The sequence below is a fragment of the Pleurodeles waltl genome, chromosome 11, assembly GCF_031143425.1.
Source record: "Pleurodeles waltl isolate 20211129_DDA chromosome 11, aPleWal1.hap1.20221129, whole genome shotgun sequence".
NCBI classification, from domain to species: Eukaryota; Metazoa; Chordata; class Amphibia; order Caudata; family Salamandridae; genus Pleurodeles; species Pleurodeles waltl.
This window is the reverse complement of record NC_090450.1, coordinates 345062387-345076932: the sequence shown is the minus strand read 5'-3', so window position 1 is coordinate 345076932 and position 14546 is coordinate 345062387. Positions and strand designations below refer to the sequence as shown.

The window sequence follows — 14546 nt, the reverse complement described above, 5'->3', positions numbered from 1 at the left end:
CAGGGCCCTTGGTACTAGAAGTACCAGTTACAAGGGACTTATCTGGATGCCAGGGTCTGCCAATTGTGGATACAAAAGTACAGGTTAGGGAAAGAACACTGGTGCTGGGGCCTGGTTAGCAGGCCTCAGCACACTTTCAATTGTAAACATAGCATCAGCAAAGGCAAAAAGTCAGGGGGCAACCATGCCAAGGAGGCATTTCCTTACACTAAGGTTTTGCTTAGACACTGTAGGGACAGTGCTCCTGCATCTATGCCCTCACCTGTGGTATAGTGCACCCTGCCTTAGGGCTGTAAGGCCTGCTAGAGGGGTGACTTACCTATGCCACAGGCTGTGTGAGGTTGGCAGGGCACTCTGACGGAAGTGCCATGTCGACTTAGTCGTTTACTCCCCACCAGCACACACAAGCTGTGAAGCAGTGTGTATGTGCTGAGTGAGGGGTCCCCAGGGTGGCATAAGACATGCTGCAGCCCTTAGAGACCTTCCCTGGCATCTGGACCCTTGGTACCAGGGGTACCAGTTACAAGGGACGTCCCTGAGTGCCAGGGTTGTGCCAATTGTGTAAACAAAGGTACAGTTTAGCGAAAGAACAATGGGGTTGGGGCCTGGTTGTAAGGGTCCCAGCACACTTTCAAATTATAACTTAGCATCAGCAAAGGCAAAAAGTCAGGGGGTAACCATGCCAAAGAGGCATTTCCTTACAAACCACATCACATTAAACTTTTGGGGGAAAATCAATCAAACCTGGAAGAAACAAATTTTACGGAGGGCCCACCACTACATGCCGTTGGCCTGCTTGAGGAAATCTTGGAAGAGCTTCCTGTCAAAGTGATCAGGGTCCACATTCCCACCTGAAAATGTAATGGCTATGTGCTTTTTCAGTTTCTTAAAATGCAAACAGCTAAACAACCAACATGAGAAAGAACGTTAGTTTTATTAAAACTGGAGACAAATATGTTTAGCTATAATTAGAAGCAGAGCCACTGGTCAAATGTGTTCCAAGATCTCATATATGGGATGAAGGAACTCCGGGTTTATAAATTAATGAAGATGTCCATGATGGAGAATAAACAACCAATTCTCTGAGTGGTGTTCTTTAGGTAAGCTAATGACAATTGGTATTTCAAAGAAATACTTTACGTTGTTAAACACATACTTCTAAATGTATGTCATTTTTTGGAGTTTGTGAAGTAGTCGAGAGAACTACAAAGGTATTTTACTGTCACCAAGACCTTTGACAAAATAAACATTACCCTATGGAGTGCCAAAACAACCTGGGAAAAGGTCTTAAAAAGGGAAGACAGCAGATCAACAAAACTAAATTAACCATTTTGATTACCTGCTCTTTCTGGACAGCCAGGATACGGGTCCTGGCTGCTTCGCAGTTCTCTTTCTTGCCCGTGATTATGATCATCTCCGAGTTGCTGTTCTCCGCCGGGAGATCAATCTTTGTATTGCATTCTTCACGGATCTGCAAAGACAGAAATTTGAAGGTGAGGATAAAAAAAATGCTATCACATGACAGCGGATATAAAATCAAGAGTATTAGAAGCAGTCAAAGAGGTATAAGTACATGAATACCTAGAACAAGTTGGATAGCCAATAGCTATAACCTCAAACAGGGAGAACAGGAATATTTTGCAAGATAATGTGCATCACATTTAAAAACACTAAATGTATTTGTGCAACAGTCCACAATTTTGATCCTCAGACTGAACAGTGGGCACATCCTTGCTCTCAAGTTGTGGTACCCAAGCACTGTATGCATTTTTCGTGAATTCATTTTCTCCTAGTAGGGCTTTGCACCAGGACACCATGTTCAGACAGTTTTATTGCACATTTTGGTAAAATGCATTTGGATTATAAATAAATATTTATCCATTAACAGGTAGTGGTCGCCAGTAGGTAGTTATAGTTCGTGTAGGAAACTGGCACTTGTTGCAGTTACCCGCCACTTTTTGCCTGATATTGGTTCTGCCTTGACAAGTGTGTGCTGGGATCCTGCTAACCAGGCCCCAGCACCAGTGTTCTCGCCCTAAAAATTTACCATTGTTCCCACAACTGGCACACAGATAAGTCCCTTGTAAAAGGTACCAGTGGTACCAAGGGCCCTGTGACCAGGGAAGGTCCCCAAGGGCTGCAGCATGTGTTATACCACCCTAAATGACCCCTCACCTAACACATGCACACTGCCATGGTAGATTGTGTGTGTTGGGGAGGAAAATGCAAAGTCGATATGTGAAACACCAACTCCACAGTTCCATAATGGCTTCACTGAATACTGGGAAGTCTGGTATCAAACTTCTCAGCACAATAAATCCCCATTGATGCCAGTGTGGGAGTTATTAAAAATGCGCACAGAGGGCATCTTAAAGCTGCCCCCTGTATTTTACCCAATCCTCTAATGTGGGACTGGTCTGCGACAGTCTGCCACTAGCAGACTAGTTTGTGGCCCCATGGGGTGAGGGGCTTTGTGCCTGAAGCCAGAAAAAGTCTGCTCGGGGGAGAGGTGCTTCAGACCTCCCCTTCTGGAACTAACCCCTGGCGGTGAGCCTCAAAGGCTCAAGCCTGGTGTTAAAACACCCCAAGGCACTCCAGCTAGTAGAGATGCCTGCCCCCTGGACACAGCCCCCACTTCTGGTGTTAAGTCTGGGAAGATAATGAGAAATACAAGGAGCCACCCCCTCAGCCAGGTCCACCCCTAAGGAGCACATTTCACAGGTTGGTGAATCAAGTTCATGCAGGCCTGGAAGACTTTAGTGCAGCATATCTAGATGATATTGCTGTTTTAGCCCCACCATGCAGGATCACCTGATAAGAAGCTGGCCTGGTGTGTGGTGGGTACCCAAGGTACTTACACCTTGGACCTTTGAATTAATTGTTTTTTTCACTTGTTGTACAGGTTCTTGTACCGAGATCATGACTGCATTGTTCAGGATACATCATTACTAAATACCTACAAAGACTACATTACCCATGCCTACAGTGAATAAGTGGAAACTCTTCACCTGGAACGTACGGAGCTTGGGAACCTACGGGAAAGTCCACACTACGCTTTAAGCAACAAGGGATAAGTATTGCATGCCTCCAGGAAACACAACATAGTATCAGGAAGCAGATAAACGTGCCAAAAAATGGAGAGGTCAAGTTTATTTTGCCATTACTCATACTCACAAGGTGTGGTTTGCCCCGGGGGTCCCATTCACACTGACATATGGAGGCATACATTGATGGCGATTTATCTTAGTGCAGGGTACACTAGACTGTATAGAGAACCTTGGTTAATACTTATGGGCCCAACATAGATGATGGTAACTTTTATGGGGCAATCAGGGGACTGCTTGATCTCATACTAAAAGCTCAAATATTCTAGGTGGGTGTAAGGAAATGGCTCCCTGTTGCAGTTACCCCCCACGTTTTGCCTGAAACTGATGCGGACTTGACTGAGAAGTGTGCTGGGACCCTGCTAACCAGGCCCCAGCACCAGTGTTCTTTCACCTAAAATGTACCATTGTTTCCACAACTGGCACACCCCTGGCACACAAGTCCCTTGTAAAAGGTACCAGTGGTACCAAGGGCCCTGTGACCAGGGAAGGTCCCTAAGGGCTGCAGCATATGTTGTGCCACCCTAAGGGACCCCTCACCTAACACATGCACACTGCCACTGCAGATTGTGTGTGTTGGTGGGGAGAAAAAGGCAAAGTCGACATGGCATCCCCCTCAGGATGCCATGCACACAAAATACTGCCTGTGGCATAGGTAAGTCACCCCACTAGCAGGCCTTACAGCCCTAAGGCAGGGTGCACTATACCACAGGTGAGGGCATAGCTGCATGAGCAATATGCCCTACAGTGTCAAAGTCAAAGTCTATTCTTAGACATTGTAACTACAGTGTGGCCATATTAAGTATATGGTCTGGGAGTTCGTCAAAAACAAACTCCACAGCTCCATAATGGCTACACTGAATACTGTGAAGTTTGATATCAAACTTCTCAGAATAATAAACCCACACTGATGCCAGTGTTGGATTTATTAAAAAATGCGCACAGAGGGCATCTTTGAGATGTCCCCTGTAATTTGCCCAATTGTTCAGTGCAGGACTGACTGGTCTGTGCCAGCCTGCCGCTGAGACACGAGTTTATGACCCCATGTGGCGAGGGCCTTTGTGCTCTCTGAGGACAGAAACAAAAGCCTACTCTGGGGGGAGGTGCTTCACACCTCCCCCCTGCAGGAACTGTAACACCTAGCAGTGAGCCTCAAAGGCTCAGGCTTCGTGTTACAATGCCCCAGGGCACTCCAGCTAGTGGAGATGCCCGCCCCCTGAACACAGCCCCCACTATTGGCGGCAAGTCCAGGGGAGATAATGAGAAAAACAAGGAGTCACCCACCAGTCAGGACAGCCCCTAAGGCGTCCTGATCTGAGGTTACCCCTACCTTTAGAAATCCTCCATCTTGATTTTGGAGGATTCCTCCAATAGGAATAGGGATGTGCCCCCCTCACCACAGGGAGGAAGCACAAAGAGGGTGTAGCCACCCTCAAGGACAGTAGCCATTGGCTACTGCCCTCCCAGACCTAAACACACCCCTAAATTCAGTATTTAGGGGCTCCCCAGAACCTAGGAATGAAAATGTCACTTACCCAGTGTACATCTGTTCGTGGCATCAGTCGCAGTAGATTCGCATGTTCTGCAATAGCTCGCCATCTGGTGTTGGGCCGGAGTGTTACAAGTTGTTTTTCTTCGAAGAAGTCTTTCGAGTCACGAGACCGAGTGACTCCTCCTTTTGTCTCCATTGCGCATGGGCGTCGACTCCATCCTCGATTGTTTTTCCCCGCAGAGGGTGAGGTAGGAGTTGAATTGTAGTAATAGTGCCCATGCAATGGAGTGACTAAGTATGCACCTATTTAAGGTTGAGATGATACATATAGAAATAATTGAAGGTAACTTCCAAACTGCTACAGGCTCCCGGGGAGGCGGGTGGGCACATGCGAATCTACTGCGACTGATGCCACGAACAGATGTACACTGGGTAAGTGACATTTTCAGTTCGATGGCATCTGTCGCTGTAGATACGCATGTTCTGCATAGACTAGTAAGCAGTTATTTCCCCAAAAGCGGTGGATCAGCCTGTAGGAGTGGAAGTAGTCTGAAATAATGTCCTTAATACGGCTTGACCTACTGTGGCTTGTTGTGCGGATAACACGTCTACACAGTAGTGCTTGGTGAATGTGTGAGGCGTAGACCATGTGGCTGCCTTACATATTTCTTGCATTGGGATGTTTCCTAGAAAGGCCATGGTAGCACCTTTCTTTCTGGTTGAGTGTGCCCTTGGTGTAATGGGCAGCTGTCGTTTAGCTTTAAGGTAGCAGATTTGGATGCATTTAACTATCCATCTGGCTATACCTTGTTTTGAAATTGGGTTTCCTGCGTGAGGTTTTTGAAATGCAATAAAGAGTTGTTTAGTCTTTCTGATGTTTTTTGTTCTGTCAATGTAATACATTAATGCTCTTTTGACATCTAATGTATGTAGTGCCCTTCCAGCTACGGTATCTGGCTGTGGAAAGAACACTGGAAGTTCCACTGTTTGATTTAGATGGAACGGTGAAATAACCTTTGGCAAAAATTTAGGATTGGTCCTCAGGACGACTTTATTTTTGTGTAGTTGTATAAAAGGTTCTTGTATAGTAAACGCCTGAATCTCGCTTACTCTTCTCAGGGAAGTAATGGCGATGAGAAATGCCACCTTCCAGGTTAGGAACTGTATGTCGCAGGAGTGCATGGGTTCAAAAGGTGGACCCATAAGTCTAGTTAGGACAACATTTAGGTTCCATGAAGGAACAGGTGGTGTTCTTGGTGGTATAATTCTCCTAAGGCCCTCCATGAATGCTTTAATGACTGGTATTTTATATAGGGAAGTTGAATAGGTAGTCTGCAGGTATGCAGATATTGCTGCAAGGTGAATCTTAATGGAAGAGAAAGCTAGGTTAGATTTTTGTAAGTGAAGCAAGTAACCCACTACATGTTCTGGAGTTGTGTGTAATGGTTGTATTTGATTAATATGGCAGTAGCAAACAAACCTCTTCCATTTACTTGCATAGCAGTGCCTGGTGGATGGCCTTCTTGCTTGTTTTATGACTTCCATACATTCTTGGGTAAGTTGTAAGTGCCCGAATTCTAGGATTTCAGGAGCCAGATTGCTAGATTCAGCGATGCTGGATCTGGGTGTCTGATCTTTTGGTTGTGCTGTGTCAACAGATCTGGCCTGTTGGGCAATTTGATGCAGGGTACCACTGATAGGTCTAGCAGCGTTGTGTACCAGGGTTGCCTTGCCCAAGTTGGTGCTATTAATATGAGTTTGAGTTTGCTTTGACTGAGTTTGTTTACCAGGTAAGGAAGGAGAGGGAGAGGAGGAAAAGCGTAAGCAAATATCCCTGACCAGTTCATCCATAGGGCATTGCCTTGGGATTGTTTGTGTGGGTACCTGGATGCGAAGTTTTGGCATTTTGCGTTCTCCCTTGTCGCAAACAAGTCTATCTGAGGTGTTCCCCAGAGTTTGAAATAAGTGTTCAGAATTTGGGGGTGAATTTCCCATTCGTGGACCTGTTGGTGATCTCGAGAGAGATTGTCTGCGAGTTGATTTTGTATCCCTGGTATAAACTGTGCAATTAGGCGAATTTGGTTGTGAATTGCCCAATGCCAAATTTTTTGTGCTAGCAGGCTTAACTGCGTGGAGTGCGTCCCTCCCTGCTTGTTTAGATAATACATTGTTGTCATGTTGTCTGTTTTGACGAGAATGTATTTGTGAACGATTATTGGTTGGAAAGCTTTTAGTGCTTGAAAAACTGCTAGAAGTTCTAGGTGATTGATATGCAGTTTTGTTTGATGTACGTTCCATTGTCCTTGTATGCTGTGTTGATCGAGGTGTGCTCCCCACCCTGTCATGGAAGCATCTGTTATTACGTATTGTGGCACTGGGTCTTGGAAAGGCCGCCCCTTGTTTAAATTTATGTTGTTCCACCACAGAAGCGAGAGGTAAGTTTGGCGGTCTATTAACACCAGATCTAGAAGGTGACCCTGTGCTTGAGACCACTGTGATGCTAGGCATTGTTGTAAGGGCCTCATGTGCAGTCTTGCGTTTGGGACAATGGCTATGCATGATGACATCATGCCTAGGAGTTGTAATACCATCTTTGCCTGTATCTCTTGTGTTGGATACATGCGTTGTATGATGGTGTTGAAATTTTGAATTCTTTGTGGACTTGGAGTGGCTACTCCCTTTGATGTGTCTATTATGGCTCCCAGGTATTGTTGTACCTTGCGTGGCAGAATTTTGGATTTTGTGAAATTGACGGTGAACCCGAGTTTGAAGAGGGTTTGTATGATCTGATTTGTGTGATTTGAGCACTGTATGAACGAATGGGCCTTGATTAGCCAGTCGTCCAAATATGGGAACACATGTATTTGCTGCCTTCTTATGTGTGCAGCGACTACCGCTAGACATTTGGTAAAGACTCTTGGTGCGGTTGTTAATCCGAAAGGCAGTACCTTGAATTGGTAATGTATTCCTTTGAATACAAACCTTAGGTATTTCCTGTGAGATGGGTGTATTGGTATATGGAAATAAGCATCCTTGAGGTCTAAAGTTGCCATGTAGTCGTGTAGTTTTAGCAATGGCAATACTTCTTGTAGTGTGACCATGTGGAAGTGGTCTGATTTGATGAATGTGTTCACTACTCTGAGGTCTAGGATTGGTCTCAGCGTTTTGTCCTTCTTTGGTATCAGAAAGTACAGTGAGTAAACTCCTGTGTTTATCTGTGTGTTTGGCACTAATTCGATTGCATTCTTTTGCAATAGTGCCTGCACTTTTATCTCCAGGAGATTGGAATGGTGTGTTGTTAAATTTTGTGCTTTTGGTGGTATGTTTGGAGGGAATTGTAGAAATTCTATGCAATAACCATGTTGGATAATTGCTAGAACCCAAGTGTCTGTAGTGATTTCCTCCCATGCTTTGTAATAATGACCTATTCTTCCCCCCACTGGTGTTGTGTGGAGGGGGTGAGTGACATGTGAGTCATTGTTTAGTAGTAGGGGTTTTGGGGCTTTGAAATCTCCCTCTATTTCTAGGGAATTGCCCTCCTCTATATTGTCCCCGAAAACCTCCTCTATACTGTCCCTGGTAAGTGGACGGTGTTGCTTGTGAGGTGCTGGCTTGTGTGCTTTGACCCCGAAACCCCCCTCGAAAGGGCGTTTTACGGAATGTGCTGTAATTCCCTCTGCTCTGCGGGAGTAGAGTGCGCCCATGGCTTTGGCAGTGTCTGTATCTTTTTTGAGTTTCTCAATCGCTGTGTCCACTTCTGGACCGAACAGTTCTTTTTCATTAAAAGGCATATTGAGAACTGCTTGTTGAATCTCTGGTTTAAATCCAGACGTTCGGAGCCATGCATGCCGTCTGATAGTTACAGATGTATTAATTGTCCGTGCAGCTGTATCTGCAGCGTCCATGGAGGAACGTATCTGGTTGTTGGAGATGGTCTGTCCCTCCTCAACCACTTGTTTCGCCCTATTTTGGAAGTCCTTGGGCAGATGTTCAATGAGATGTTGCATCTCGTCCCAGTGGGCTCTGTCATAGCGCGCAAGTAGTGCCTGGGAGTTCGCGATGCGCCACTGGTTTGCAGCTTGTGCTGCGACTCTTTTACCGGCTGCATCGAACTTGCGGCTTTCTTTATCTGGGGGTGGTGCATCTCCAGATGTGTGAGAGTTGGCCCTTTTCCTAGCTGCTCCTACAACAACAGAGTCTGGTGGCAGCTGCGTAGTGATGAAAACCGGGTCCGTAGGAGGCGGCTTATACTTCTTTTCCACCCTTGGCGTGATTGCCCTACTTTTGACCGGCTCCTTAAATATGTCTTTTGCGTGCCGGAGCATACCAGGGAGCATAGGCAGGCTTTGGTAGGAGCTGTGGGTGGAGGAGAGTGTGTTGAACAAGAAATCATCCTCGACCTGTTCTGAGTGGAGGCTTACGTTATGAAATTGTGCTGCTCTGGCCACCACCTGAGAGTACGCGGTGCTGTCTTCTGGTGGAGATGGCTTTGTAGGGTAGGCCTCTGGGCTGTTATCTGACACTGGGGCATCGTATAGGTCCCATGCGTCCTGATCTTGGTCACCCTGGCTCATGGTGGTGTGAGCTGGGGAGTGAGATGGAGTTTGTGCTGGTGAAACGGTAATCACGGGCGGAGGAGAGGGTGGTGGTGTAATTCTTTTAACCACTTTTGGTTGTGGTGCTTGTTCCGTTTGGAACTCCAACCTTCTCTTTCTCCTAATGGGGGGAAGGGTGCTTATTTTACCTGTCCCCTGCTGAATGAAGATACGCTTTTGCGTATGGTCCACATCAGTTGCTTGTAGCTCTTCCACAAACCTATGCTTTTGCATTTGGGAGGTTAGCGAGTGCTCTTCTGTATAAGAGCCTGAAGCTGGGTCGCTTGCAGTTTGTTTCGGCGTTGAAACTTTGTCTGCGTGTTTTTTCGGCTCCGAGGTGACTTTTTTCCTTTTCGGGGCCGAAACCTCTCGGCGCCGATCTGTTTCGGTGCCGCTGTCTCGGCGTCGAGCCGTGTCCACACCGGCATCTCGGTGTCGAGGCTTGTCTCCAGCACTTTCTCGGTCTCGAGAAGGCTGCGTGCCGGTGTCTCGACCGGAGTCGGACGATCTCGGCACTGTTTTGGCCTTTTTCGGTGCCAACGGTCGGTCACCGAGTTTATGGGTGGAGCCATGGCCTGGTGGCAGTGGCGTCCCCTGGGCCTTGTAAATGTTTCTTTGTGTGGTTTTCGACGTCTTACTCACAGTTTGTGTGTCGTCGAATCCTTCGGAGTCTGAGTCTTGGATCGAGAAGGTACCTTCTTCTTCCTGTTCCTCGAACTCCCGTTGGGCTGTCGGTGCGGACGCCATTTGAAGTCTTCTGGCTCGACGGTCTCGGAGTGTTTTTCGGGACCGGAACGCACGACAGGCCTCGCAGGTGTCTTCGCTGTGCTCAGGTGACAGGCACAGGTTGCAGACCAAGTGTTGGTCTGTGTAGGGGTATTTATTGTGGCATTTGGGGCAGAAACGAAACGGGGTCCGTTCCATCGGCGTTCTTCAGCACGCGGTCGGGCCGACCAGGCCCCGACGGAGGATCGAAAACTACCCCGAAGGGCACCGGAGCTCTTCAGTCTTCGATGCGGTGTGGAATCTAAGTACGCCGATCCCGAACGCAACAATACCAACGAAAATCTTCCGAAATTAGCTAATTTTCCGTTCCGAAACTCGGAGCGACAGGAACACGTCCGAACCCGATGGCGGAAAAAAAACAATCGAGGATGGAGTCGACGCCCATGCGCAATGGAGACAAAAGGAGGAGTCACTCGGTCTCGTGACTCGAAAGACTTCTTCGAAGAAAAACAACTTGTAACACTCCGGCCCAACACCAGATGGCGAGCTATTGCAGAACATGCGTATCTACAGCGACAGATGCCATCGAACACTAGATTCCTGCAACCTGAAGACGAAGGACTGCTGACCTGAAGCCCTGCAGAGAAGACGGAGACACCAACTGCTTTGGCCCCAGCCCTACCAGCCTGTCTCCCCACTTCAAGAAAAGCTGCAACAGCGACACATCCCCCAGGGTCCAGCGACCTCTGAAGCCTCAGAGGTCTACCCTGCATCTAAAAGGACCAAGAACTCCCGAGGACAGCGGCCCTGTTCCAAAGAAACTGCAACTTTGCAACAAAGAAGCAACTTTTAAAGACCACACGTTTCCCGCCGGAAGCGTGAGACTTTCCACTCTGCACCCAACACCCCAGCTCAACCTGCAGAAAACCAACACTACAGGGAGGACTCCCCGGCGACTGCGAGCCCGTGAGGAGCCAGAGATTACCCCCCCCTGAGCCGCCACAGCGACGCCTGCAGAGGAAATCCAGAGGCTCCCCCTGACCGCGACTGCCTGCTTCAAAGACGCTTGGTAAACCCCCAGGACCTGAGGGATCCGAACTCCAGTGCAAGAGCGACCCTCAGTGGCCCTCTTCCTAGCCCAGGTGGTGGCTACCCTGAGGAGCCCCCCAACCCCCTTTGCCTGCATCGCTAAGAGACCCCTGGGTCTCCCATTGAAACCTATTGCGAACCAGACGCCTGTTTGCACTCTGCATCCGGCTGCCCCTGTGCCGCTGAGGGTGTACTTTGTGTGTGTGTGTGTGTGTGTCCCCCCCCCCCCAGTGCCCTACAAACCACCCCCCCCCCCTCGCCCCCGGTCTGCCCTCCGAAGTCAGGGGTACTTACCTGCTGGCAGACAAGAACCGGGGCACCCCCTTCTCCATTGAAGCCTATGCGTTTTGGGCACCACTTTGACCTCTGCACCTGACCGGCCCTGAGCTGCTGGTGTGGTAACTTTGGGGTTGCCCTGAACCCCTAACGGTGGGCTACCTTGGACCCAACTTTGAACCCTGTAAGTGCTCTACTTACCTGAAAAAACAACAAATACTTACTGTAAGGAAATGCCTCCTTGGCATGGTTGCCCCCTGACTTTTTGCCTTTGCTGATGCTATGTTTACAATTGAAAGTGTGCTGAGGCCTGCTAACCAGGCCCCAGCACCAGGGTTCTTTCCCTAACCTGTACTTTTGTATCCACAATTGGCAGACCCTGGCATCCAGATAAGTCCCTTGTAACTGGTACTTCTAGTACCAAGGGCCCTGATGCCAAGGAAGGTCTCTAAGGGCTGCAGCATGTCTTATGCCACCCTGGAGACCTCTCACTCAACACAGACACACTGCTTGCCAGCTTGTGTGTGCTAGTGAGAACAAAATGAGTAAGTCGACATGGCACTACCCTCAGGGTGCCATGCCAGCCTCTCACTGCCTATGCAAGTATAGGTCAGCCACCCCTCTAGCAGGCCTTACAGCCCTAAGGCAGGGTGCACTATACCATAGGTGAGGGTACCAGTGCATGAGCATGGTACCCCTACAGTGTCTAAACAAAACCTTAGACATTGTAAGTGCAGGGTAACCATAAGAGTATATGGTCTGGGAGTCTGTTTTGCACGAACTCCACAGCACCATAATGGCTACACTGAAAACTGAGAAGTTTGGTATCAAACTTCTCAGCACAATAAATGCACACTGATGCCAGTGTACATTTTATTGTAAAATACACCACAGAGGGCACCTTAGAGGTGCCCCCTGAAACTTAACCGACTATCTGTGTAGGCTCTAGGTTCCAGCAGCCTGCCACACTAGAGACATGTTGCTGGCCCCATAGGGAGAGTGCCTTTGTCACTCTGAGGCCAGTAACAAAGCCTGCACTGGGTGGAGATGCTAACACCTCCCCCAGGCAGGAGCTGTAACACCTGGCGGTGAGCCTCAAAGGCTCACCCCTTTGTCACAGCACCGCAGGACACTCCAGCTTAGTGGAGTTGCCCGCCCCCTCCGGCCCCGGCCCCCACCTTTGGCGGCAAGGCCGGAGAAAATAATGAGAATAACAAGGAGGAGTCACTGGCCAGCCAGGACAGCCCCTAAGGTGTCCTGAGCTGAGGTGACTAACTTTTAGAAATCCTCCATCTTGCAGATGGAGGATTCCCCCAATAGGGTTAGGATTGTGACCCCCTCCCCTTGGGAGGAGGCACAAAGAGGGTGTGCCCACCCTCAGGGCTAGTAGCCATTGGCTACTAACCCCCCAGACCTAAACACGCCCTTAAATTTAGTATGTAAGGGCTACCCTGAACCATAGAAAATTAGATTCCTGCAACAACAAGAAGAAGGACTGCCTAGCTGAAAACCCCTGCAGAGGAAGACCAGAAGACAACAACTGCCTTGGCTCCAGAAACTCACCGGCCTGTCTCCTGCCTTCCAAAGAACTCTGCTCCAGCGACGCCTTCCAAAGGGACCAGCGACCTCTGCATCCTCTGAGGACTGCCCTGCTTCGACGACGACAAGAAACTCCAGAGGACAGCGGACCTGCTCCAAAAAGACTGCAACTTTATCCAAAGAAGCAGCTTTAAAGAACCCTGCAATCTCCCCGCAAGAAGCGTGAGACTTGCAACACTGCACCCGGCGACCCCGACTCGGCTGGTGGAGAACCAACACCTCAGGGAGGACCCCCGGACTACTCTACGACTGTGAGTACCAAAACCTGTCCCCCCTGAGCCCCCACAGCGCCGCCTGCAGAGGGAATCCAGAGGCTTCCCCTGACCACGACTCTCTGAAACCTAAGTCCCGACACCTGGAAAAGACCCTGCACCCGCAGCCCCCAGGACCTGAAGGACCGGACTTTCACTGCAGAAGTGATCCCCAGGAGTCCCTCTCCCTTGCCCAAGTGGAGGTTTCCCCGAGGAAGCCCCCCCTTGCCTGCCTGCAGCGCTGAAGAGATCCCTTGATCTCTCATTGACTAACATTGCGAACCCGACGCTTGTTCTAACACTGCACCCGGCCGCCCCCGCGCCGCTGAGGGTGAAATTTCTGTGTGGGCTTGTGTCCCCCCCGGTGCCCTACAAAACCCCCCTGGTCTGCCCTCCGAAGACGCGGGTACTTACCTGCTGGCAGACTGGAACCGGGGCACCCCCTTCTCTCCATTGAAGCCTATGCGTTTTGGGCACCACTTTGAACTCTGCACCTGACCGGCCCTGAGCTGCTGGTGTGGTAACTTTGGGGTTGCTCTGAACCCCCAACGGTGGGCTACCTTGGACCAAGAACTGAACCCTGTAAGTGTCTTACTTACCTGGTAAAACTAACAAAAACTTACCTCCCCCAGGAACTGTGAAAATTGCACTAAGTGTCCACTTTTAAAATAGCTATTTGTGAATAACTTGAAAAGTATACATGCAATTGAAATGATTCAAAGTTCCTAATGTACTTACCTGCAATACCTTTCAAACAAGATATTACATGTTAAATTTGAACCTGTGGTTCTTAAAATAAACTAAGAAAATATATTTTTCTATACAAAACCTATTGGCTGGATTTGTCTCGGAGTGTGTGTACCTCATTTATTGTCTATGTGTATGTACAACAAATGCTTAACACTACTCCTTGGATAAGCCTACTGCTCGACCACACTACCACAAAATAGAGCATTAGTATTATCTCTTTTTACCACTATTTTACCTCTAAGGGGAACCCTTGGACTCTGTGCATCCTATTCCTTACTTTGAAATAGCACATACAGAGCCAACTTCCTACACTTACCTTTCCCAGGAACTATTGAATTTTGCACTGTGTACAATTTTAAAATAGCTTATTGCCATTTTTGCCAAAACTGTACAAGCTTTTATGATTCAAAGTTCCTAAGATACCTGAGTGAAATACCTTTCATTTAAAGTATTGTTTGTAAATCTTGAACCTGTGGTTCTTAAAATAAACTAAGAAAATCTATTTTTCTATATAAAAACCTATTGGGCTGGAATTGTCTTTGAGTGTGTGTTCCTCATTTATTGCCTGTGTGTGTATACAACAAATGCTTAACACTACCCTCTGATAAGCCTACTGCTCGACCACACTACCACAAAATACAGCATTAGAATTCTCTTTTTGCCA

The 14546-nt window shown here is 48.2% G+C and overlaps 1 protein-coding gene across 2 annotated transcripts in view; it reads right to left on the bottom strand.

Annotated features, from left to right (window-relative positions):
- The window catches only part of HDLBP (high density lipoprotein binding protein), a 671758-nt gene that overhangs the window by 265929 nt on the left and 391283 nt on the right, over positions 1–14546 (bottom strand). For both annotated transcript variants that reach the window (XM_069213644.1, XM_069213643.1), the window contains exon 16: positions 1340–1471. In XM_069213644.1, the coding sequence (XP_069069745.1) occupies positions 1340–1471 (132 nt within the window). The remainder of the gene's footprint in view (positions 1–1339; positions 1472–14546) is intronic.